At 40.2% G+C, this 26,712-nt stretch overlaps 1 protein-coding gene across 3 annotated transcripts in view; it reads right to left on the bottom strand.

Annotated features, from left to right (window-relative positions):
• DBT (dihydrolipoamide branched chain transacylase E2) overlaps positions 1-26,712 on the bottom strand; it is a 94,553-nt gene that overhangs the window by 149 nt on the left and 67,692 nt on the right. The window contains exon 8 of one of the 3 annotated variants that reach the window (XM_049880267.1): positions 18,018-24,244. The exons of 1 other annotated variant lie outside the window; for it this stretch is intronic. In XM_049880267.1, the coding sequence (XP_049736224.1) occupies positions 24,077-24,244 (168 nt within the window). In that variant the 3' untranslated portion in view covers positions 18,018-24,076. Of the gene's footprint in view, positions 1-18,017; positions 24,245-26,712 lie in introns of those variants that run through there. One more of the 3 variants, XM_049880265.1, reaches the window with a different exon arrangement.

The raw sequence follows: 26,712 nt of genomic DNA, 5'->3' as shown, positions 1-26,712 counted from the left end.
AATAGCAAGAATCACATGGGAGTTCTGTGTGAAGGATCAACTGACAATGTATGTGAGTGCATTCTGGAAACGGCAAAATGCTATACTGCAAGCGTTGTAAAGCTCTGAGGCACGCTGATTCCTCAGCGCCTGAAAAATATTTCCTATGGAAATTCATCCCACTTTTCATGACTTACATATTTTAAGTATTTAATAGAATTTAATGAACCTGTTCCAATCGGAGAAACTTTTACACACGCTGATGTGTGATATAATAAAAACCCTACCTAGCAAACCATCCAAAAAAAAATCATTGCAGTCAAGTAGATTCTGACTCATAAGGCCAGAGTAGAACTGTCCCATAGGGATTCCAAGGCTGTAATCTTTACAGGTGCAGACTGCCACATCATCCTCCCGCAGAGTGGTTGGTGGGTTCAAACCACCAAAATTTGGTTAGCAACCGAGCTCTTAACCACTGCGCCACCTAGCAAATCATAGATCTGCAAATATTTAATCTAAAGGCACAAACACTTACAGATAAAGTAAAAATGAAGGCATGGATAAGTATCCGTAATGGAGGAGCCCCAAACTTCTGCTATATCCTGGCTTTAACTCTAATTATCTCTCAACCTTTATAGAAAGGAGTTAAATCCAGATTCTTAAAAAATCATATGTTTATATTCTGAATTGGTAATAAATACCCATGCAACAAGAAAATAATGAGTCTTGCCTCTAGTTATTTTGTTCTTTTCTCTGAAGGTAATCACTATCGCCAGTTGTTTACGTGCCCTTGCAAAGATGACCTGCGAATTTACTAGTATAAATATGACTATATTCTTCAAGGATGGTGGTGCAAATACTTAACATGCTCACCTGGAGCTGAGGTTGGAGATGCAAGTCTACTCAGAGGCACCCCGTAAGAAAGGCCTGGTGATCTCTTTCTTAAAATCAGCCATTGAAAACCTTATGGAGCACAGTTCTACTCTGACATACATGAGGTCTCCGTAAGTTAGAGTCAACTCAACAGGAGCTGGTTTAACCGATTTTTATTGTCTTTAACTATGCACATATGTGCTCACACACACGCAAAGTAGCACACCATCTACACTGTGCTGTACCATATTTTCTTCAGTTAGTATATCCTATAAATTTTTTCATATCAGTATATTTAGAGTTGCATCATTCTCTTAATGGCAACACAGTATTTCTAAAAAAAGGGCCCAAACCCATTGCCCTCCAGTCAAGCCCAACTTGGGGATCCCATGTGTTACAGAGTAGAACTGCTCCACAGGGCTTTCTTGGCCTTTCCTCTGCGGTACTGCTGGGTGGATTCAAGGTGCCAACTTCTAGGTTAGTGCTTGAGCAGAAGCCAATTGTGCCACCCAGGGACCTTTTCTGTGTCTAGGTGTATCATAATTTATTTAGTCACTTGGACACTTAGGCAATTTTAGTGATCTTAAAAGTCTGATTATTCCATAGAAATGCTCTAGTGCTTCTACAGCAAGTAAGCTCAATGAGTCATGGAGCCTGCTCAGAGAGTCTTTTTATATTCTTTACTTATACAAAAAGAATTAGTAAAGAAGTCATAATCCAGTTAAACAACAGGCAAAGGACAAGAACAGACTCTTCACAAAAGAACACACATGAAGAGATGCTCACGATCACTAGCCATTACCAAAAACCCACTGCCATGAGTTGATTCTGACTCATAGCGACCGTATAGGACAGAGTGGAACTGCCCCATATGGTTTCCAAGGAGCACCTGGTGGATTCAAACTGCCAACCTTTTGGTTAGCAGCCATAGCTTCTAACCACTACACCATGAGGGTTCCCAATAGAGAGATGCAAGTCAAAACTACAATGAGAAACCATCTCACCCCAGTAATAATGGCCCTGATTTAAAAAAAACAAACAGAAAACAAAAATGCTGGTGAGGTTGTAGGAAGATTGAAACTCTTACACACTGCTGATAGAAGCATAAAAAGTACCACTATGGAAAACGGTATGGCCTTCCTCAAAAAGCTAGACATAGAAATAGCAGATGTTCCAGCAACAGCCCTGCTATGTATTTATCTTGGAGAAATGACAGCCAAACATGAATAGACATATGCACACCTATGTTCATTGCAGCATTATTCACAATAGCAAAAAGATAGAAAAACCCAAATACTCATCAATGGATGAATGGATAAACTGTGGTACATACACACAATGCAATACTATGCAATAAGAATAATGATGAATTCATGAAACATCTCACAACATGGATGAATCTGGAGGGCATTATGACACCCGAAATAAGTCAATCACAAAAGAACAAATACTATATGAGACCACAATTATAAAAAGTCAAGAAAAGGTTTACACACAGAAACATTCTCTGATGGTTATGGGGGGGAGGAAAATCACTAAATACATAGTTGATTTGTGTTAATTTTGGTGAAGGGAAAGGCAGTACACAATATGGTAGAAGTCAGCACAACATGACCAAGGCAAGAAATGGGGAACTCAGGCTGGCAACGGGGAGAGTGCTGATGTGTGGTGGGAATTGCAAACAATGGCATAGAACAATTTGTGTATAAATTACTGAAAGGGAAACTAATTTGCTATTAAACCTTCACCTAAAGCACAATAAAATAAATAAATAAAACCCCAAAATAAAAATAACTATTGAAACACTAAAAAAAAAAGTCATGGCTAGAACCAAAACTCCTAATCTCCCTGTCCAGGTAGTTTGCACCATCCTATGCTACCTCCTTTAATAAGTTTTGTGTGTTTGTGTGTGTGTGTGATGAAAATATACATAACAAAAACATACAATTCAACAATTTCTACATGTACAATTCAGTGACATTGGGTACATCCTACGACTTGTGCAACTATTGTCACTGTCTTTCTCCGAATTATCTCATCACCATTAACATACACTCAATGTACCCTAAGCAAAAATTTCTTCTTTCCCCCTCCCTCCTATCCCTGGTTACCACAAATAATTTTTGGTTTCTATTTTTATTTTTATATATTTGCTTATTTCATGTAAGTTAGGCCATACAGTGTTTGTCCTTCTGTGACTGACTTATTTGACTTAATATAATGTTTTCTAGGTCCCTCCATGTTGTGACATGTATCAGGACTTCATTCCTCTTTATAATTGAGTGATATTCCATTGTATGTATATACTACATTTTGTTTATCCATCAGTCAACTGATGGACATTTCAGGTGTTTCCACCTTTTTGCTATTGTAAATAGTGCTGCAGTGAACATTGGTGTACCTGTGTCTGTTCATGTCGCTACTTTCAGGTCTTCTGGGTACATAAGAGTGGAATTGCTGGGTCATATGGTAGTCCTACGTTCATCTTTTTGAGAAACTGCCAAATCGTTTTCCACAGTGGCTGTATCAATTTACTTTCCTACAAGCAATGGATGAGGATTTATGTTTCTCTACAACCTCACCAACACCTATTGTTTTCCTTTTTTTAAAACATTGTCATTCTAATGAGGGTGGGATGGTATCATCTCGTGGGTTTGATTCGCATCTTCCTAATGGCTAATGAAAGAAGCCCTGGTGGTGCAGTGGTTAAAGTGCTCTGCTACTAACCAAAAGGTCAGCAGTTCAAACCCACCAGCTCCTTGGGAGTAAGATATGAGAATCTGCTTCCGTAAAGATTACAATCTTGAACTCTATGGAGCAGTTCTACCCTGTCCTATAGGGTCACTATGAGTTGGAATCTACTGCAATGGACTTTAATGGCTAATGATTTCGAGCATCTTTTCATGTGCTTGTTGCCTGTTTGAATATCCCGTTTAGTGAAATGTCTGTTTGAGTCCTCTGCCCATTTTTTGATTGGGTTGTTGGTCTTTTTGTTGTTAAGCTGTGGAAAAATTTTATAAATTTTGGATACTAGACCCTTATCCGGTGTATAAAACCAAACTCATTGCTGACTTGTCAATTCTGAGTCATAGTGACACTATAAGACAGCGTAGAACTATCCCATAGGGTTTCCAAGGCCGTGTATCTTCATGGAAGCAGACTGCCACATCTTTCTCCTGCGGAGTGGCTGGTGGGTTTGCACCACCAATCTCTCGGTTAGCAGCCAATCACTTTAACCACTGGACCATCAGGGTCCCTTATCAGATATATGGTTCCCAAATATTTTCTGCCAATCTGTAGGCTGTCTTTTCACTTTTTTGATAAAGTCCTTGAATGCACAAGTCTTTAATAAGTTTTTAAGTCAAAACTGAGATTCAGGAAGGACTTTTGTTTAGTTTAAAAGAATACTAAATTATCACTTGGAAAACAACTTTGAGTTATTTCTGCCTTAGGCACTGTCTATAATTAAAGTTTAATTTTGACAGAATTATCACAAATTTCAAGGCATCTCTCTCTTCCCTCTCAGCAATTTATCTATCCTCCTATTTTCCATCCCTAAACCTAAGAGGAGAAACCCTGGCGGCGTAGTGGTTAAGTGCTACGTTTGCAAACCAAAGGGTCAGCAGTTCAAATCTGCCAGGCGCTCCTTGGAAACTCTATTGGGCAGTTCTACTCTGTCCTATGGGGTCGCTATGAGTCGGAATTGACTCGACGGTGCTCGGTTTGGTTTTTGTTTTTTTAAACCTAAGAGGCAACACTGCAGAAAGTAAGACCGGCTGAGAAGTTGTTGCAGTGACCTACACTAGAGAGATTGCAGAGAAGATGGCGAAAAGTGAAAATATTCATGAGCTATTTGTGAGCTATTATAGTGAGAATCTTGTTGATTTTCAGGGACCTAGAGGATGAGAGAGAAGGAATAGACATGGTATTATGTAGTGAATATCTGTCATTACTGGCTACCCAAAATCTCTTGAACAACCTCTCATATTTTTAATAACCCCCCACATTGTGAATCCCACCATACCAAGGTAGAATTAAAAAGAGAAAGAAAGAAAGAAAAAATCCCAGCCTCCCTTGCTGCTGGACTGAGGAATGTGACTAAGGTTCTACTAATCATATACACCAACAAGGAGTTTGATTTAGAAGCGAAGAATGTGGCATCCATTTTTGCTGGCATGGGTAACAAAGGAAGCAGTATATTACTGGGTCCGTTTTGGCAGCAAGAGCTTCCTGACCACCGCAGACGCAGTTGGTTCTGGAGGCAGCAGCAGCAGCTCTAGGCCAACTCTGTGACAAGGCATACTTGCTCGGGAAGATTCTGTTATCTGTACCTAAGGACCTGACACACACAACCATTTGAACTCTTTCTTCTTATATTTCCAAATAATATCCTTATGCTCCTCCTTCTTCATACACCATTTATGGGCCTCCCACCTTGAAAGATGAGGGTTTTTGTGGTGTAAACCACCCAGTTAAGGTCGCGCTCTGAGTTGGAATCGACTCGACGGCACTGGGTTTGGTTTTTGGTTTTAAATCACCCAATTAGCCCAATACACTAGCTTTCCTCCTCTCCTCCCAGCATAGTTATATCACAATTTTGGTTATATCAGTAATTAGTGTTTGTTATGATTATGTAAACATTATCCATAGCTGAACTGAATAGCGGAAAGGATTACATTCCTTTTCTTGTATTTTTTTTTTTTTGCTTAATTTTCTGTGTACCTATCACTAAATCTTTATGTACTTATATAGCTGAATATCCAGATCCCACTGTGTGTACTTTTCATTGACAAAACGGAGATAAAAAAGAGCTCCTTGTGAGCTTTCGTGAGGATTAAATGAGTTATTGTACCTAAGAGCACGAACAGTGCCTGAAAGTAGTAAGTACCCAATAAGTGTGAGATATTATTACTACTCTCCAACAGTAGGGAAACCCTGGTAGCATAGTGGTTAAGTGTTACGGCTGCTTACCAAAAGGTCAGCAGTTCGAATCCACCAGGTGCTCCTTGGAAACTCTATGGGGTAGTCCTACTCTGTCCTGTAGGGTGGCTATGAGTTGGAATCAACTTGACGGCGATGAGTTTGGTTTTCCAACAGTACAGCCAAGGAGGTAGAAGATGCACAAAGGAAGGAGCTGGGTGTGAATGAGATTACTGTATGACCATAGGGCTTAGCTAACCCTGAAAAGGTGGTGGGCCCTTCTTTCTTCTGAGACAGAGTCAAGATTAAGGAGATTACGCAGTGGAGGGGAGGTAAAAGAGCTCACCTAAAGTGACTTCGCTCTTCTCCATGAAGTGTATATCTCATTTTAGGATATTGCGCAAATTATTTTATTCTCTCCTGTCATTGTGTGTGTGCTTGTGAGCTGCTTGGAGCCCAGGTTTGCATTCTGAGGTTCCATGGGTGTATACTTCATTAGAACTCATGGCCTTGACCAGCATACAATTATGATGCTGTTGTTTAGAGGAAAACAAACAAACAAACCCAGGAGAGGGCCATGTGGAAGAGCTGCTAGCAGATGGTGTTAATTGATTGAATTGTGCCCTCTAAAAAGATATATTGAAATAACACTAGTACCTGTGAATATGATCCTGTTTGGTTTTCTTTTGTTATGCTAATGAATTCATACCAGAATAGGGTGGGTCCCCTACCTAATCCCTTCTGAGTGGTTTATTATAAAAAAAAACATTCAGGTGAAGACACACACACAGGGGGAGACAGTAGATGGAGACAGATGCATCCACAAGCCCAGGACACCAAAGATTGCTGGCAACTATTAGAAGCTGAAAGAGACAAAGCAGAACCTCTCCCTAGACACAACACTCTAAATTTGAACTTTTAGCCTGCTGAACTGTGAGAAAATAAATTGCTATTCTTTAAAGCCACCTACTTGTGGTATATTTTTGTTACGGCAGACCTTAGCAAACTAAGGTGGAGAGGATAAAAGTGCATTTAAAATATAATGTCTACTCTCTCCGACCAGCGCCTGATCTCTAAAATCTACATGATTCTGTCAAAACTCAACCACAAAAAGACAAACAACCCAATCAAGAAGTGGGCAAAGGATATGAACACACACTTCACTAAAGAAGATATTCAGGCAGCTAACAAATACATGAGAAAATGCTCTCGATCATTAGCCATTAGAGAAACGCAAATTAAAACTACGCTGAGATTCCATCTCACTCCAACAAGGCTGGCATTAATCCAAAAAACACAAAACAATAAATGTTGGAGAGGCTGCGGAGAGATTGGAACTCTTATACACTGCTGGTGGGAATGTAAAATGGTACAACCACTTTGGAAATCTATCTGGCGTTATCTTAAACAGTTAGAAATAGAACTACCACACAATCCAGAAATCCCACTCCTCGGAATATACCCTAGAGAAACAAGAGCCTTCACACAAACAGATATATGCACACCCATGTTTATTGCAGCTCTGTTTACAATAGCAAAAAGCTGGAAGCAACACACAATGGAATACTACGCATCGATAAAGAACAGTGACGAATCTCTGAAACATTTCATAACATGGAGGAACCTGGAAGGCATTATGCTGAGCGAAATTAGTCAGAGGCAAAAGGACAAATATTGTATAAGACCACTATTATAAGATCTTGAGAAATAGTATAAACTGAGAAAAACACATACTTTTGTGGTTACGAGGGGGGGAGGGAGGGAGGGAGGGAGGGAGGGAGAGGGTTTTTTATTGATTAATTAGTAGATAAGAACTGCTTTAGGTGAAGGGAAAGACAACACTCAATACATGGAAGGTCAGCTCAATTGGACTGGACCAAAAGCAAAGAAGTTTCCGGGATAAACTGAATGCTTCAAAGGTCAGCGGAGCAAGGGCAGGGGTTTGGGGACCATGGTTTAAGGGGACTTCTAAGTCAATTGGCAAAATAATTCTGTTATGAAAACATTCTGCATCCCACTTTGAAATGTGGCGTCTGGGGTCTTAAATGCTAACAAGCGGCCATCTAAGAAGCATCAATTGGTCTCAACTCACCTGGATCAAAGAAGAATGAAGAACACCAAGGTCACACGACAACTAAGAGCCCAAGAGACAGAAAGGGCCACATGAACCAGAGACTTACATCATCCTGAGACCAGAAGAACTAGTTGGTGCCCGGCCACAATCGATGACTGCCCTGACAGGGAGCACAACAGAGAACCCCTGAGGGAGCAGGAGATCAGTGGGATGCAGACCCCAAATTCGCATAAAAAGACCAGACTTAATGACTAGAGACTAGAGGAATCCCGGCGGTCATGGTCCCCAAACCTTCTGTTGGCCCAGGACAGGAACCATCCCCGAAGACAACTCATCAGACATGAAAGGGACTGGACAGTGGGTGGGAGAGAGATGCTGATGAAGAGTGAGCTAATTATATCAGGTGGACACTTGAGATTGTGTTGGCATCTCCTGTCTGGAGGGGGGATGGGAGGATAGAGAGAGTTGGAAGCTGGCAAAATTGTCACGAAAGGAGAGACTGGAAGGGCTGACTCATTAGGGGGAGAGCAAGTGGGAGTACGGAGTAAGATGTATGTAAACTTAAATGTGACAGACTGACTTGATTTGTAAATGTTCACTTGAAGCTCAATAAAAGTTAATAAAATATATATATATATATATATATATATATATATATATATATATATATATATATATATATATATAATGTCTACTCTCCTGGTTAAAGGAGCCTGATGGCACAGTGGTTAAGTACTCAGCTGCTAACTGAAAGGTCAGTAGTTTGAATCCACCAGCTGCTCCACGGGAGACAGATGTGGCAGTTTGCTCCTGTAAAAATTATAGCCTTGGAAACCCTATGGGGCAGTTCTACTCTGTCCTATAGGGTCACTATGAGTCAGAATCGACTCAACAGCAATGGGTTTACTCCCCTGGTTACGACAAAATTAACATTCTCCTTGACTATGATTTGGAAAATGTAGAAAAACATAAAGACAAAACTTAAAATCACTCATAATCTGCCACAGTGATGAACCCTGTTAATATTTTGATGAGTTTTCTTCCATAATCAGTATTGAGATCATATTATATATACAGGTTTATAACTTTTTCTTTCCTGTAACTTGGTATCATGCACAATTTCTCACACCACTAAAAATTCTTTCAAAGGGTTATTTTTAATATGAGTTGGAATCAACTCAAGGAGTTTGGTTTGGTTTGGTTTTTTATGGCCCATCAATGGAAATTCACAGTTTTTTTAACTCTTCTTTTTCTATTTTAGGCACTGAGGTTGCTTCTGGTTTTTCACTGTTACAAATAACACTGAGATCAATAGTCTTGCCCACAGGTATTTGATCACATTCCTGTTTCACTTAACTGTTTGTGCCACCCAGGGACTCCTTCACTCCAGCATAAGCCTAACCCGTTCTGACCATGACATGAATTTTACTAAGCACTCTGCCTCCAGTATCTCACTTAATCTTTACATCACCCTGTTAGGTAAGCAATATGTCATCTGCAAACAAAATGCAAATGAGCAACTCATAATTTTTCTGAGGAATGAAGCGGTTGCCATAGTTTTTCCTGATATATATAGTTCTCACATGAAATATAGAACCTAAACAGTAGTCGTCAGAATATTATGGAAGCTTCCTGGGGCAATTTAAACCTAAAATCAGATGAACCCAGAATAAAAGCCGTGATACTCTTGCTTCAAAAGAAAAAAAAACACCCCTTGCACACCCACCAAATAATGACACGGAAATAGCACTGGGATTCCTACATACCAAATGACGTATTTTTGGCTACCTAACAAATTAAAAGATTTGTTGCCTTTATTTTTATGCATCACTTACTAATTCTACAGAAATAAAAATTATGCTGAGTTTAAAACACTCCCACTTAATAATTCTGGGTGAATTATTTAAGACTTTGTTTCTAGGCTATTGACCCAACTTTTATGGCACAAGCAGTTAAGTGCTGGGTTGGCAATTCGATCCCATCCAGAGACACCTCAGAAGAAAGGTCTGGCACGCTGCTTCCAAAAGGTCACAGCCATGAAAACCCTATAGAGGGCAGTTCTATTCTGAAACACATGGGGCACCATGAGTCAGAGTCAACTTGAGGGGAACTGCTGTTGTTGTGGTTTTTTGGGAAGGACATTTTACACTCACCATTTCAAAAGGCGACTACATTTGGAAACAGATAGACAGTTGTACAACGTGGTGAATGTATGTCACTGAACCGTATACTTAAGACCAGTTGAAACAGTAATTTAAAAAAAAGAAAGAAAAATCTTGTCCACACACACAAAAAAAGACAACTACAAGAATTGGTTTTTCCCAAATATGCAGAATTTTTAATATCTGGTGAAAGTGAACATGCCCATAATTTTTACTGTACTTAGAAAGTATTACAACCAAAAAGAAACATACAAATAACACCATTCTACTAAGATTAGAATGCATCGCCTTTATGTATTGATGTTTTCAATATACATGAAAATAGTAGAAAAGAAAGGGCAGCCAAGGACAGTGGCAGTTTTTAAAATTATGCTGTCTCTCTGACAGTCTGTCCTGCTCTGTCTAAGCAACGCTTGAACCAAAGGTGCTCGTCTAATTTTGCGCCAGCAACACATTGGGACCAAGGCCAGGTTCTCGTGCAACTTAGAGAAACTCTTGGTTTGCAGAGTTGTCAGTGTGGTGACATCTCATTGAAACTTCTCTCCGTTGCATTTAAATATCTAATGTTTCAAATTGTTAGTCATGTTTCTATTTATATGAATATAAACATGCAGTGTAATTTCCTTTAACTGAGTTACACCTGCCATCAACTTGGTTAACTTGCCTTTGCCACTGCAGTTTGAACTCTAACTGCATTTTGCCGAGAAATTAAATTGCTTGCTTTTCACAGCTGATTGCACTCTTGCAATTTCTGTACAGACTTTATAATCTTGGACTTTTTGGACTTTTTATCACATTTTTAGCTCTACTGTGGCATTTTCTCACAGTAAACTTCTAGTTAAGTAGGTTTTCCCTTATTTAATCCAGTCCCATGCTTCTCTGGGGAGTGTGGATGGGTTGAGGCTCTGGCACCTGCCTGTTGGAAGAGACTCTGACCTCTAGTCAGGGTGAGATGAGCATCACCCCCTTTCTTTAACCATTCTGACTTTCCCCTTGTATCTAACAGGGGTTCAAACCCAATCGTTCCAGTCTGAACCCCTGTTAGGAATTTGCATTTCTAACAAGTTCCCAGGTGACGCTAATGATGCTGGTGAGGGACCAGTTCTGGGAACCACTAGTAGAGTAGTGGTTCTCCAAATTTATTATACATAAGAATCACCTGGGGATCTTGTTAAAATGTAGATTCTGATTCAGTATATCTAAGGTGGAAATGCAAATTCTCAGCAGGAGTTTGAACGGGAAAGAACCAGTTTGAAGCCCTGATATCTAACCTTAGTTCTTTATGTCCTATCTGCTCTCATTCCTTCTCCCCTGTCTCTTGTTGTGACCCAAAACAGCTGTTCCCCATGCTTTGCATTGTAACATTCCAGTGGTACTCAGTAAAAGCCTGATATAGATGGCCTCTTTATAATAGAACTGCAATTATTCTTGTCATGCTTCAATTGCCTTGTGGCTCTCCTCTGGACTGTCTCCAAATTCTCCTGCTCTTTTATCAAGCTGGGCCAAAGTTCTCTCACAAAGGTCTGACCAGCATATGAATCAGCTTGCAGTTAAAAGCCCTTCTGCTCAGTACTGGGACAGCCTTATAACGAATTCATTTTCATTTCCATTGAATTCTTAACTTGCAAACAGCAGGGATTCATGCCACCGTCAGTGTGCAGGTAAATGGGAATTCCCTTCTGTAATATAAAAGAGCCTGTGATTATTCTGATGGGATAACAATGCTAACATGAACCGTCTCAATCATAGCATAAATCAGAATTGACGTGGTCAGGTGAGATTTCACTGAAACGCGTGGTGACCTGGATATGCTAAAGAGTTGAAAATGAGTACCTAGAGTTCAGGAGAGAGGTTGGATTCGGGGAGACCTATTTTACAAGTCATCTGGGGCAATGGTGTTAAACAATGGAGGAAGTATCAGGAAAAAGAGATGGAATTAATAATAGAGGGTAGAAAGTTTGGGTTTTGCAGGTGGAGACCCATTTCTTCTTCAGAAAAGGAAACAAAGAGTATTAAAATGCAGAGATTTAGATGTGAAAAGGAGAGAAATTAGAAAGCCTTGTGATGAATCACCTGGTTTTCTCAGCAGGCTAGAAATGAGGTTATCTGCTTAGTAGGCAGGGATGGGGGCACGTTTGAGTAGAACGTCAGGTTAACAGAAAAGACTTGGAACAGGCTCTGTGAAGAACGGTTGGGGCATTTGCCATAGGATTTGAAAGGAACCTGTTTCAGACTAATATAAGGACCCAGATCACTCCTAGAATGTGTCAGGTAAATTTAAAAGTGTCTTTTTTTTCTTTTGGTAAATATCCCTACAAAAGAAGCCCTGGTGGCCCAATGGTTAAGCATTCAGCTGCTAGCTCAGCTGCTAACCAAAAGGTTAGTGACTCAAACCCAAAAAAACCTGGCGGCCTGCTCCCATAAAAGATTACAGCCTAGGAAACCCTTTGGCACAGTTCTACTCTGTCATAGAGGGTCACTATGAGTCGGAATCGACTCAACGACGTTCAACAACAACACCATAAACCATGGAATTCTGTACGTCTTATTTGACCATAGTATTGGACTTTGAAATTTTAACTTAGATTTTTCTCCTCTGCCATAATGAATGTGCCAGTATAAAACATCAAAGCAAGTGAATAGATTAATTTGCAACAAATTTTAAAAGATTACATGAATAGAGAATATTGAGGCTAGTAATATTTTTTACAACATTATTTGAATTGTCAATACTACATCACTTGAAGTTAGAGAATGAAATTACTCCTCATTAACACTGAATGTAAACTGAGAAGAAAACATAAATATTTGTTGTTCGAGAAATTTTAAAATATTGGAATCACAATAAGCAACCATGCAATTTAATATTATCTTCTATATTTTCTTCACACTTCCCATTCTACCTTTCCAACCCTTCCCCATGTTCTCAAAGAGCTCGCTTAGAAAACATCCAGAATTTAATGTGGGGTGGGACTGGAAAAGCAACATCTCACTTGATGTAACTGACCTGTTGGTTGGTTTTTAAAAAGTTCCCTAGAAATTCTACCAGATCCGCATTGTTAGTGCATGTGGTTGAATGGAACTGACTCTGACTCCCAGGCTCCAAAGGTGAGCGTAAGACTCAAGCTTGGTCAATCAGAGTATTGTGTACTCCTGCTAACATTCATGGCCATGTGCACCAAGCTAGACCAACTAAACTCTCCCAGGTATTTTTTTTTTTAGTAATTTTTATTGTCCTTTAAGTGAAAGTTTACAACTCAAGTCAGTCTGTCACACAAAAACTCATGTACACCTTGCTACACACTCCCAATTACTCTCCCCCTAATGAGACAGTCTGCTCTCTCCCTTCGCTCTCTCTTTTCGTGTCCTTTTCACCAGCTTCTAACCCCCTCCACCTTCTCATCTCCCCTCCAGGCAGGAGATGCCAACATAGTCTCAAGTGTCCACCTGATCCAAGAAGCTCACTCCTCACCAGCATCCCTCTCCAACCCATTGTCCAGTCCAATCCATGTCTGAATAGTTGACTTTGGGAATGGTTCCTGTCCTGGGCCAACAGAAGGTCTAGGGGCCATGACCACCTGGGTCCTGCCAGTCTCAGTCAGACCATTAAGTCTGGTCTTATAAGAATATGGGGTCTGCATCCCACTGCTCTCCTGCTCCCTCAGGGGTTCTCTGTTGTGTTCCCTGTCAGGGCAGTCATCGGTTGTAGCTGGGCACCATCTAGTTCTTCTGGTCTCTGGATGATGTAGTCGCTGGTTACGTGGCCCTTTCTGTCTCCTGGGCTCATAATCACCTTGTGACCTTGGTGTTCTTCATTCTCCTTTGATCCAGGTGGGTTGAGACCAATTGATGCATCTTAGATGGCTGCCTGGTAGTGTTTAAGACCCCAGGCGCCACTCTTCAAAGTGGGATGCAGAATGTTTTGTTAATAGATTTTATTATGCCAATTGACTTAGATGTCCCCTGAAACCATGGTCCCCAGACCCCTGCCTCTCCCAGGGATTTTAACTTGAAAGAGAGTGTGGATTCTAGGAATGTCAGCCTGGAGGTACTGGTAGGCATCACCACCATGTTGGGAAAGGCTGCCTGAGAATGAACACAAAGGGAAAAAGACCCAAGAGATGATATGGAGAGAGAAGGGGAAAGAAAAAGCGCCAGGGAGGGAAAGAGAGAGAAAGACTGTCCTGTTATATTAAGTCCTGGATCCAGCCATGCCTGAAACTGATACCCCTGTACTTTTCAGCTATATGAGTCAACAAGTTCCCTTTGCAGTGTACCCAATAAGAACCAAAAAAAAAAAAAAAGGCTTTTGTCACTTATAATCAAAGAGTCCTGACTGTCACACTCCTAAAGTAAAGGTTAGAGCTGAAGAAGAGAGTAATTTCAATAATGGAAGGCAGCAGGGAGTCCCTGTATTTTTACCTCCTACAAACTTTTGACCTTTTAGGCAGTGGCACTTATGACATTCCCAACAGAAGACAAGAATGAAAAAGAAAGCACTAAAAAGCAAACTCACCTTCTTACTTGATGAAAGTTCTTCCAAAGACTTAGAGGAGACATAAAGAAGGGTAAAATATAATTTGGGCTTCTTTAGGTATTTCACTTGATAATGTTTCAACCCATCTATTACTCCCTACTGTTTATTAGCATAAGTCAGAGAAGTTGGTCTAGGCAGTTGTGTTGTTCAAGAGGTAAAATAACATAGGAGTAAGTGGACTTATCTAGGCTGAGTCCCCGCCCTGCACTTGAGTGGCTGTGTAACTTTTGAGACATTGCTCTATGTCTTGTAGTCTTTTCTAACCTGAAAATGGAGAAACTATCTTCTGTGGCACAGATTGGCAATTGTTCCCTCATATCCGTTCTCCCCTTCACAGAGACGTACTTGAATTTATGACCTTTCAGAATAAAGTCAACATTTCCCAGCCTGCCTTGCTAGATGTGGCCACGTGACTAAGATATAGTCAATGGGATATAGGGGAAAGTCCCTGAGAGCTTCTGGAAACCTTTCTTAAGGGACACGTGCCCACTCTCCACCATCCTGTTGTGTGGAATGTGGATGTGATGGCTAAAGCTCCAGTCTGGTGTCACACCTGAGGACAGGTGTGACAACACAGGGATGGCAGGACAGAAAGCTAGCAAAAGCCTGGTTCCATGAGGATTTTGTGAGGCAGAGCCACCACACCAGCTGAAGATGTCTACATGACAGAGAAGTAGATTTTTCTTTTGTTTCAACTATTATTGGTTTTGATCTGTTAACATGCAGTTGATTCTAATCTTAATACTTACTCTCAAGTGTTGTCATGAGGACTGAGACACCTGTTTAGCATGGTGCCTGGCATATAGTAGATGATAATATGGATTTCCTTCTCCCTTTTTCATGCCAAAATAGCCTAATCATTTTCTGACATAGTGTTGCTCCTCACTAAGAATGTTAAAATAAAATTAGCAGAGATTTGGTTTTTTTCCCAGCAAAACTGGGACCCATGCAAGGCCTTGTTCCATTCTCCCTTTTTCTAGGCAGCCCAGAAAACAACCAATGTAATGGGACAACTTATATTAAGCAAAAATATATGGAATTGTGAAGGGGTATAAACTTTGGGGCCAAAACACAAATATATGGGGTATAAACTTTGGGGCCAAAACACAAATATATGGAATTGTGAAGGGGTATAAACTTTGGGGCCAAAACCCAAAAAACCAAACCCATTGCCATCGAGTCAATGCCAACTCACAGCAACCCTGCTCCATAGGGTTTCCAATGCTGTAATCTTTATGGAAGCAGACTGCCATATCTTTCTCCCATGGAGCAACTGGTGGGTTCAAATTATATTAAGTGGCATTAATTGCAGTGGATCGGACAAGGATATTATCATGGATTGAATTGTGTCCCCCAAACTATGTGTCAACTTGATTAAGCCGCGATTCCCAGTATTGTGTGGCTGTCCTCCATTTTGTGATTTTCCTGTGTGTTATAAATCATAATCTCTCCCTGTGGTTAAAGAGGAGTAGGGTGGGATGTAACACCCTTACCCAGATCCCTAATCCAATGTAAAGGGAGTTTCCCTGGGGTATGGCCTGCACCACCTATTATTTTACAAGAGATAAAAGGGAAGCAAGCAGAGAGTGGGGGACCTCATACCACCAAGAAAGCAGTGCTAGGAGCAGAGCATGTCCTTTGGACCAGGGGTTCCTAGGCAGAGAAGCATCTAATCCAGGGGAAGATTGATGACAAGGACTTTCTTCCAGAGCCGACAGAGAGAGAAAACCTTCCCTTGGTTGGCAACGCCCTGAATTTGGACTTCTAGACTACTAGATTGAGATTTCTCTTTGTTATAGCAACCCACTTGTGGCATTTCTGTTACAGCAGCACTAGATGACTAAGACAGGTATGGTGTAGTACTTAAGAGGTTAGGTTTGAAGACAAGTCTGATTTTGTATCCCATCTCTGCCATTACTGAGGAACCTTGGGCAAGTTACTTAATCCTGAGACTTTTCTTCCTCATTGGTAAAGTAAAAGAACAGTATCTGTGGTTGTTGTGAGGATTAAATAAAATGAATTAAGTTGCCGTCAGATCGATTCAAACTCACGTGGACTCCATGTGTGCAGAGTAGAACTGCTCCATAGGATTTTCAAAGCTGTGACCCTTCAGAAACAGATTTGCCAGGTCTATTTTCTGAGGTGCCTTGGGATGGGTTTGAACATCAACCTTTCAGCTAGTAGTTAAGTATGTCAGCTAGTAGTTAAGTGCATAACTATTTGTACCACTCAGAGACTCCTGCAGCACCCAGAAACTCCTAAAAATTGTGTATAAGGATGGCCATAAATGACAATACAATAATAATCGGACTGCCCAAATGTGATGATTATGTATATGCATGAAGTTACTTTCTTGAATTATTTCTTGAAAGCAGTGGGGCATAAATCAATCCATCAGTAATTCCTACTTTTTGGCCCAGTAAATGCACCTGAAAGGTGGATCTCTTTATTTTTTATTGTATTTTAGATGAAGGTTTACAGAGCAAACTAGTTTCTCATTAATCAACTAATACACATATTGTTTTGTAACATTGGTTGCCAACCCCACGACACGTCAGCATTCTCCCCTTCTCGACCTTGGGTTCTGTATTACCAGCTTTCCTGTCCCCTCCTGCCTTCTTGTCCTTGCCCCTGGGCTGGCGTGCCCCTTCAGTCTCATTTTGTTTTATGGGCCTGTCTAATCTTTGGCTGAAGGGTGAACCTCAGGAGTGACTTCAGTACTGGGCTATAAGGGTGTCCCGGGGGTGGATCATATTTTCCCATATAAACAATGTTGCAGAGTTTGTCTGTGTTCTTTCCCAAGGATTTGGCATAGGATAAATCATTGCTATGATCAATAATATGATGGCATACGTAAATCATTTATTTTGTTTTTTAAATTTATTTATTGTTCTTCAGGTGAATGTTTATAGAGCAGATTAGTTTCCCATCTGATAGTCTGTACATAACGTGTTCCATGACACTGGTTGCACTCCCCACAATGTGTCAGCACTCTCCCCATTTCCATCCTGGGGTTCCCTGTTTCCTTTCCTCTAGTTTTTCAACCCTTTATTGCCTTCTCATCTTTGTTTTTGGGCTAACGTCCTTTTGATCTCGATAACTGATTGTTCTGAGGAACACGTTTCTCTCAGGTGTTATTGTTTATTTGATGGGCCTGTCTATTGTTTGGCTGAAAGGTGATCTCCAGGAATGGCTTCAGTCCTAGGTCAGAGTAGTATCTTAGGGCCACAGTCAGGGGTTCCTTCAGTCTCTGTGAGACCAAGAAGTCTGATCTTTTTTGTGAATTTGATTTTTTGTTCTACATTTTTCTCCCACTCTGTCCAGGACCCTCTGTTGTGATCCCAGTTGGAGCAGTCTGTAGCGGTAAATAAATCATTTATAATAATAAAGATTGAAATGATGATTCGGTTTCTATAAAATCTGGAATGAGCTTAAAAGCACTAGACATGCTGAGTAACCAAGGAATGCAAATGTGCTGTACCATAGACACACTACACATAGAAAGTATACCCATACTTTGTCAAAAATTTGATTTAAAACAAATGTCCTACTGTCTTAGTTATCTAGTGCTGCTATAACAGAAATACCACAAGTGGGTGGGCTCAAAAAGGACAAATTTATTCTCACAGAGTCTGGTAGGCTAGAAGTCCAAATTCAGGGTGCCAACTCCAGGAGAAGGCTTTCTCTCTCTGTCAGCTGTGGGGGCAGGTCCTTGTCATCAATCTTCCCCTGGTTTAGGAGCTTCTCAGTGCAGGGACCCCAGGTCCAAAGGATGTGCTGTGTTCTCAATGCTTCTTTCTTGGTGACAGGAGGTCCCATCTCTCTCCTTTTCTCTCTCATAAGATAGAAGCAGGGGAACTCTCCTTCATTGGATCAGGGCTCTGACCTGAGGTAGGGTGTTGCATCTCACCCTATCCTCTTTAACACAAACTAATCTTGCCTTATGAACCACAGGAAGAGATTAGGATTTATAACACATAGGAAAATTACATCAGATCACAAAATGGATGACAACCACACAATACTGGGAATCATGGCCTAGCCAAGTTGACACAAATTTTTGAAAGACACAATTCAATTCCTGACACCTACAAACAATAGTATTTGAATAAATATTAACTTGATGACTTTATTCATCTTCTTTAAACTTAGAAAAATTGTTCCTGGGAACTCATACAAATGGCAGTCTAAGGAGGTTTGAACAGATTCCTTTTCCTCCTCTAGATATAGATTAGATGGGAAGACATAACGGCTAATGTCTGCAATCCTCCTACATTGCCCATCAAAGATCTTTCCCTGGTTTTACATTAATTACACCTCTGAGAACGGTGGAGACAGTATTTCTACTCAGAACTAATTCTCCAGTAAACAGAATAAAGTCTACTGCTATGAATTGTATATCAAATTCCAATGTCAAGACATGTCATTTCAACTAAAAAGCACAGTAATTTCTAGACTTCTCATAAGAATAGGATACCAGCTTTTTAGTATTTTTAGGGGAGAACTAAGTGATGGGGATACTTGACATCAGTTTCTGCCTTACCTCTATGATTAACATTGACTCCAGGTTTGTTAAGCAAACACATCGTTGTCTTATACTTCACCAGCCTCACATTCTGTGATTTATAATATGGTCAATCTTGAAGAAGGAGAACAACTTGCTTTCTTTTATAATGTGTTCAATCAAAGACTGAAGCATTCTTGCTTTTTAAAAAAAAATTTATTTTGTTGCTGTTGTTTTTGAGGATGTACACAGCAAAACATACATTAATTCAACAGTATCAACATGTACAATTCAGTGACTTTGATTACATTGAGTTGTGCAAACCATTCTTGCACTCTTTTCTGAATTGTTCCTCCCCCATTAACATAAACTCACTGCACTTTAGGGTTTCTACCTAATCTTCAAGTTGCTGTTGTCAATTTGATCCCATATAGGTAGATCTTAAAAGAGCACAATGCTCAAGGCAGACATTGTTTACTTATTAAACTATTGTTTTCTTTCAAGAAGATTTCAGAGGATATTTTTGGTTTAAGGTTTAAAGATTACCTCAGGGCAATAGTTTCAGGGGTTCATCCAGTCTCCACGGCTCCAGAAAGTCTGGAATCCATGAGAATTTGAAATTCTGTTCTACATTCTCCCCCTTTTGATCAGGATTCTTTTATAGAATCTTTGATCAAAATGTTCGGTAATACTAGCTGGGCACCATCCAGTTCTTCTGGCCTCTTGGTAAAGTTGTTCATGGAGGCAATTTGCTACACATTTCATTTCCTTCTCTATTCTCTTTTTTCATCTGTTGCTCCAGGTGAATAGAGACCAACCAAGTATTGTGCCTTGAATGGATGCCTGCAAACTTTTAAGACCCCAGACACTACACAAGGAGCTAAAATGTAAAACAGAAGCACTAAACATGTTGGTAGGCCAGTTTACTGGTCTATCCATGAAACCATGACCCTAAACCTCCAAACCAAGGAGCCAAATCCCAGGAGATGTTTGGTTGTACATTAGCAGCCTCAGCAGCTAATCTTGTTTCTCTGTCATTGTTATAAATGTTGTTTATCACACAGCCTTTCCCAATTCAACCTTTTATAGGTGTACAACTTATTGACAGGAACTACATTAATCAGTTGTGCAACCCTACCCTTAATTAATGTGATTTTCCCAGTACAATTAACCACCCTTCTCCCCCTCCCTCCTGCCTCCAGTAAACCACTAATAAACTTTGGTCTCTATACATTTGCTTTTTCTTATCTTTTTATAAAAATGAGGTCATATGATATTTGTCTTTTTGTGATTGCCTTATTTCACTCAGCATAATGTCTTCAAGCTCCATCCGTAATGTAGCAAGTATCAAGAGTTCATTTCTCCTACTGGCTGGGTACTATTCCATTGTATGTGTGTACCACATTTTGCTTATCCATTCTTCTGCTGATGGGCAATTAGATTGTTCTCACCTTATGGCTATTTTGAATAGTGCTGCAATGAACACTGGTGTACTCTATCAACTTTCTATCAAACCATAGTCAGCAAAGAAATCCATCAAGGGATCTTTGGGATTCACTTTGACTGGAAAGCAAGGAGAAATGCCCAAACAGGCCAGTGGTCTTTCTGGACAAAGAATGTGTCACTTTCATTTCTTTTTCCTATATAACCACTTCTTGGAATGTTTCAACATAAGGTACTTTTTGGCTTCCAAGGTGGAAATTAATGCCAATTCAGGCTCCTCTCCTTCAAACTTCCTTCCCTATTATACCTCCTTCTCAAGTGTCAGAGGGATGCTGTACATAATGAATGGAATCTTTATTTTCTTGTTGACCATTTCCAGCAATAATTTTGGCTTCTCCCCGTGCATAGATACCTTCTCACCCCCAAAACAAACTAAACTGAACCCACTGCCGTCGAGTCAATTCCAACTCATAGTGACCCTGTAGGACAGAGTAGAATTGCCCGATAGAGTTTCCAAGGAGTGCCTGGCGGATTCAAACTGCCGACCTCTTGGTTAGCAGTCATAGTGTTTAACCAGTACGCCACCAGGGTTTCCCTTCTAACCCCCGGATGTATTAATAAGGGATGTGAATTTACTGGCTTCTTCCCTTTAATTTCAACCTTTAGGAATACAGCAAAAGCCTTGTCCCTCACTGTAATGTGTAGAGCCCTTTGGCTAGGGCTATGGTCCCCGCCCTCTGGTCTCCTCCCGGGAAAGATCCTGCAAAAGGCAGGGAGCAAATCCTTTGTTGAATTCCCAACGGATGAGACTAAAGAAAAGACAGCAACGGTATGAGGTTGGGCTAGAACAGACAGCTCAGGGGTTATTTTGGGAACATAGAGAACATCCTGAGCCAAAGCTGCTGGATTTTCTTTTCAGCAGTGGCATATTTAATTTCAGGACTCCCTTTCTCCTTGTTTTCACATTCTTTAAGTGAGGGTCAAATTCCTCATCTAAAATTCAGCAAATGCCTATCAATAGAGATCTGGTCAATTATGAAACACTCATCTCCTGATTCCCCTAGCCAGAATCAGGAGCTCCTATTAGATGCTCTCATAATACCTTATGTTTTTTCTACCCAGGTGTGTAATTATATTTTTATGATTATTTGACAGCTTTTTTTCTTCCACCAGGCTATGAGCCTAGTGAAGGCAGGGACCATGAGGATGGGCAATGTGTGTCCAGTACTTAGCATTGTGCATGGTATAGCGTAGATGCTTAATCATTATTTGAGGGTACGATTAAATACATACAATGAAATACTTTTTTTTTAATGCAGTCATGTAAAATTATAATGTAGAATTGTTTACTGACATGTAAAGTTACCCATAATATACTGTTAAATTAAAAAAATCAAATTATAAAATAGTAGCTATAGTATGACCCATTTTTATAAAAAGAATAGCTATGTATACAGGTACATGATTAAAATGTTAAGAGTGGTGGGATTATGGATGATTTGATTTTCTTTGTAACTTTATTATCTGCTATTATTGTACTTTAGATTAAAGTTTACAGAACTAGCTTCTCATTAAACAATTAGTACACATATTATTTTATGACACTGGTTAACAACCCCGTGACATGTCAACACTCTCCCTTCTTGACCTTGGGTTCCCTATTACCAGCTTTCCTGTGCCCTTCTGCCTCCTAGTCCTTGCCCCTGGGCTGGGTGCCCCTGTAGTCTTGTTTTGTTTCATGGGCCTGTCTAATCTTTGGCTGAAGGGTGAACCTCAGGAGTGACTTCATTACTGAGCTATAAAGGGTGTCTGGGGGCCATACTCTAGGGTTTCTCCAGTGTCTGTCAGGCCAGTAAGTGTGGTCTTTTTTTGTAAATTAGAATTTTGTTCTACATTTTTTTCCAGCTCTCTCTGGACTCTCTATTGTGATCCCTGTCAGAGCAGTCAGTAGTGATAGCCAGGCACCATCTAGCTGTACTGGATTCAGACTGGTGTAGACTGTGGCAGCTGTGGTCCATTAGTCCTTTGAGCTAATCTTTCCTTGTATCTATGGTTTTCTTCATTCTCCCCGGCTCCTGAAGCTGTGAAACCAGTGGGGTGTCTTAGATGGCAGCTCACAGGCTTTTAAGAGCCCAGGCACTACTCACCAAAGTAGAATGTAGAACATTTCCTTTATAAACTATGTTATGCCAGTTGAGCTAGATGTTCCCCAAGACCATGGTCCCCACAGTAATTTGGTCTTGCACTGATTTATTATTTTTTGATTTAACAATTATTCCAATTTTGGAAAAAAAAAAAAAAGTGGACATCAAAATTACTTTTCTCTGTCACATTACTTGAAATTTGGCATATAATATTCATATAGACAGTATTAGAAGGGACCTGGATTTCTGAATGCAAATCAAAATGTCAGACTATATTAATTTTGATGCTATTTCTGATAGTGGCCCTGTAACAAAATGACCATTATGATACCTTCGTTTCTGTATCACATTTATTATTTTATTTTTCTATCCATAATACCCACGAAATTCTTCTCTCTTCTCTTATTCACTTTCCCACTCAGGATATGGATGATAGAATAGACTTCGATTTCTTATCCTATTTTTTACCTTAAGGCCAAGAAAGTTAAAAGGCAATAGATTTCTGAATGTAAGAAAATGCCAGAGGCTGCTACATTTAAAACACCTTCCTTACACAAAGCAAGTTTGTGAAGATGAAATTTTCCCAACAAACCACCAAAATATTACAAAAATTCTAAAAGTTTATCCATTTTCAACGAAAAGCTTTAATAGTTTTACTGGTTATAAAACTATAATTGGGCATTTTCCTGATCAGCTTATAATTCTCCCTTTTAAAAGATGTTAACTTATATAAATGTCATTTACAGATGATAATCTGTATAGAGAAATATACTCCAGGATATCTCAAAGATAAGTATAATTCTACTTATTTTACATAACAATTTGCATTATTTTGGGGAAATGGCAACATTTTTGTATGTGAATTCCTTTTCCCAATTAAGAGTAGTTGAATGGAAAGTTTCATCAAGAGTCAGTTAAAAAAGAAAAAAAAGAACAGGGCAAATACTGTATATGGCCACCTGTCCTTTAGTAACATTATGTTCTTGCCAGTTTCAATCCACTGACACAAAGATCTTAACACCATGTTAAGTAATACTAGGACCCATAAGGGGCTCTGGGGGCATGGCGGTTAAGAGCTCGGCTGCTAACCAAAAGGTCGGCAGTTTGAATTCACCAGCTGCTCCCTGGAAACCCTATGGGGCAGAGTTCTACTCTGTCCTGTAGTGTAGCTGTGAGTCAGATTTGACTCGAATGCAACGGGTTTCTTTTTTCTTTAATGACCTATCAAATGTGTTAGGACAGCCATAGGAAAACTATTACACCATTTCTCATTTTCAGTAAAAAGTCTAACAGAATAGTGATAAATATTGGGCCTCAGAACCTTAATCATACAATACAAATCACTTATATTACAAATTGCAATGGAGACCATGTGCTGGCAAAGCTAGGCTTTACCTATTCTTTGGAAGCACAAAAAGTTCGAGGACGTCTTATCTATCTTCATTTCATATCTAATAGCATAAAAGCTGGGTTTTCTAAGTAGGATTTCCACAAATTAGAGAAGCGGGACATTGTAGCACCATCAATAACTCTGTGATCAGCTGACCAGCTCACATTCATTATCTGGGCCTTATATACCTCTCCTTTCTGGTTAAATCGAGGAAGGGCCTAGAAGTAAGGAAAAGAACAAGGAGTAAACCTTCACTTGCTCAAAGCTCAAGTTCTAGCAGCAGCAGTGGCATAAGATCAGACAAGCCCCCTCCCTGCAATACGAAGGGAATGGGTGGCCTAGATGACTTTGGAAAACGCTCATATTTTTCCATCATTTTTGTGTGTACATGCCTCAATTTTTCAGTGTTTCTCCAAGTTATTTCCTGTCCTCTGTACAAGTGCCACAGCTACATTAAATTTTATCTCGGACTTCAACTGCTTAACAAATATTTATTAAATGCTAGGTGCCAGGGATAGGGTTGCTAAGTGCCAGGTACAGGGTCACTACGAGTTGGAACCAACCTGACAGCACCTAACAACAACAATAGGTGCCAGGTATCTTCTAGGGTCCGGAGCTAGATAAAACAAAAGTCCTGGTCTTCTCACACCTAACATTTTAATGGGGAGAGACAACTAATATAAATAAACAAAAACATATAATGTGTCAGATGGCGAAAAGTGCACAGGGAAAAAAAAAAGCAGTTTGGAAAAGGGGTAGTCGGCAGGGGGTGGCGGTAGGGATAGGTGGCATTTTTGACAGGGTAAGCAGGGAAAGCCTCACTTAGAGGCTTCCTCACTGAAGGATGCCTGAAGGAAGGGACTGAGGGGAAGCGTGACTGGGGGTTGGAGGAACAGCACAATAGGCTTGCGGCTGCAGTGGTGGGAGAACAGTGAGGTCACAGATGAGAGAGGGGTGAAGGCGGGGTACATCATTAAGGGCAGTGCTTCAAAAGCTGCCTTTAGTGAACGGCTTTTTTTTTTAAACTTACAATCCACTGCAGGCTATTTTTTTAAAAAACACATTAAAAAGAAATTACTAGAAAAATGAAATAAAAAGATACAAAACACAAGGACCAAACTTTATTACTAGATTCAACAGATGTAAAATCACTCTATCAAACTGCTATAAAAGTTTCTAAGCTGTGTTCTCTCTTTCTGTACTTATCTCCTCACCATAGGTCCTGACATACTCTCAGTAGCACCAGTGTAGGGCCATCTAGGTATTCTGCCTTTTATTCTGAGTGATATGGGAAGTCACTGGAGGTTTCTAAGCAGAATGACCATTTGCTAAAAGGGGAAGAGCAGGCTTGAGGGTGGGGGGTGGTGAAGCAAGAGCTCAGTTTTGGATTTGTTAAAATTCAAGAAGCCGATTAGACATTCTAGCAGGATATGCATGTTTGTAGTTCAAAGGGGAGGTCAGATCTAGAGATATGAACCGAGAGCATTGGCATGGGAATGGATCAGATCACCAAGGGAGTGGGTATAGATAAAGAAGAGGGTCATGACTGAGCCCCGGGGCATGCCAATGTTCAGACTGGGAATGTGAGGAGGTGTGGGCAAGGAAGACTCAGGGGAACTGGCAGTGAAACAGGAGGAAAACCAGGATGGTGTGGTATTCTGCAAGCCAAGATGAAGGACACGTTCCAAGGAGGTAAGAGTGATTGCCTGTCTCAAGTGCAGCAAGTAGGTCAAGGAAGATATGACTCAGAACTGAGTAATACAGAGGTTACTCAGAGGTCCCCGGGTGGTGCAAATGGTCTGTACTCAACTGCTAACCCAAAGGCTGGCGATTTAAACCACCCAGCAGTGCCATGGAACAAAGGCCCAGCAGTCTGCTTCTGTGAAGATTACCACCAAGAAAGCCCTACTGTGTAACACATGAGGTCACCATGTGTCAGAATTGACTCGAGGGCAACAGGTTTGGTGTGGAGGTTACTCAACAATTTAGCAACAAAAAGTTTAAAAATGTACAGTGAAAACAGAAAATAGCGAAGGTAGAGATAACATAAAGGAAGAAAGGAATTAAACACTATTTGTCCCTATCCAACAAATTAAGTCACTCTGAAGATTTATATGCTAAGAACTATGCCTCACAGCTTGAAGACACCATGGATAAAATGACTCTGTAAAAATGTATCTAAAGAATTCAGAAAAAAAAAGAAATCTCTTCAAGGAAAAATAAACAAGCTTTGTGAAGCAGGTGTGATGTTTTGGAAACTGTAGGAAGCTAGAAGAATTTTGTGAGAATCAAATATTGAATTCTTGTTGGTAGAAGAATAAGTGATAGAAAAGTTATCACTCAGAGAAACCTGTGATTTGGAAAGAAAGATCTCATACTGTGATCAAAAGGGCTACACCCTTTTGTTTTTTCTCCCTATCTCCTCTGTTTGCCAGAAGGGAAAGTGGATACTAGGGAAGAGGGGGTAACTTAGCAGCTAAAGTGTTCTCTACTAGAAAGCAGATTAAAGGCTATAGGAAAGTATGAGCGTTCTGCGTGCCCACATAAAAGGAAACTCATGAACCGCAAGTCCCAGAGATGTTCAATGTGGAATCATTAAAAATGGAGAAGACAGGTTCTCCTTAAAGCATGAAGAGCAAAACCAAGGTTAATGTAGTGATTAATAACAAATGACAGTCAATAAAGG

The sequence above is a fragment of the Elephas maximus genome, chromosome 3 (assembly GCF_024166365.1).
Source record: "Elephas maximus indicus isolate mEleMax1 chromosome 3, mEleMax1 primary haplotype, whole genome shotgun sequence".
NCBI lineage: Eukaryota > Metazoa > Chordata > Mammalia > Proboscidea > Elephantidae > Elephas > Elephas maximus.
This window is presented reverse-complemented; position numbering and strand designations above follow the sequence as displayed.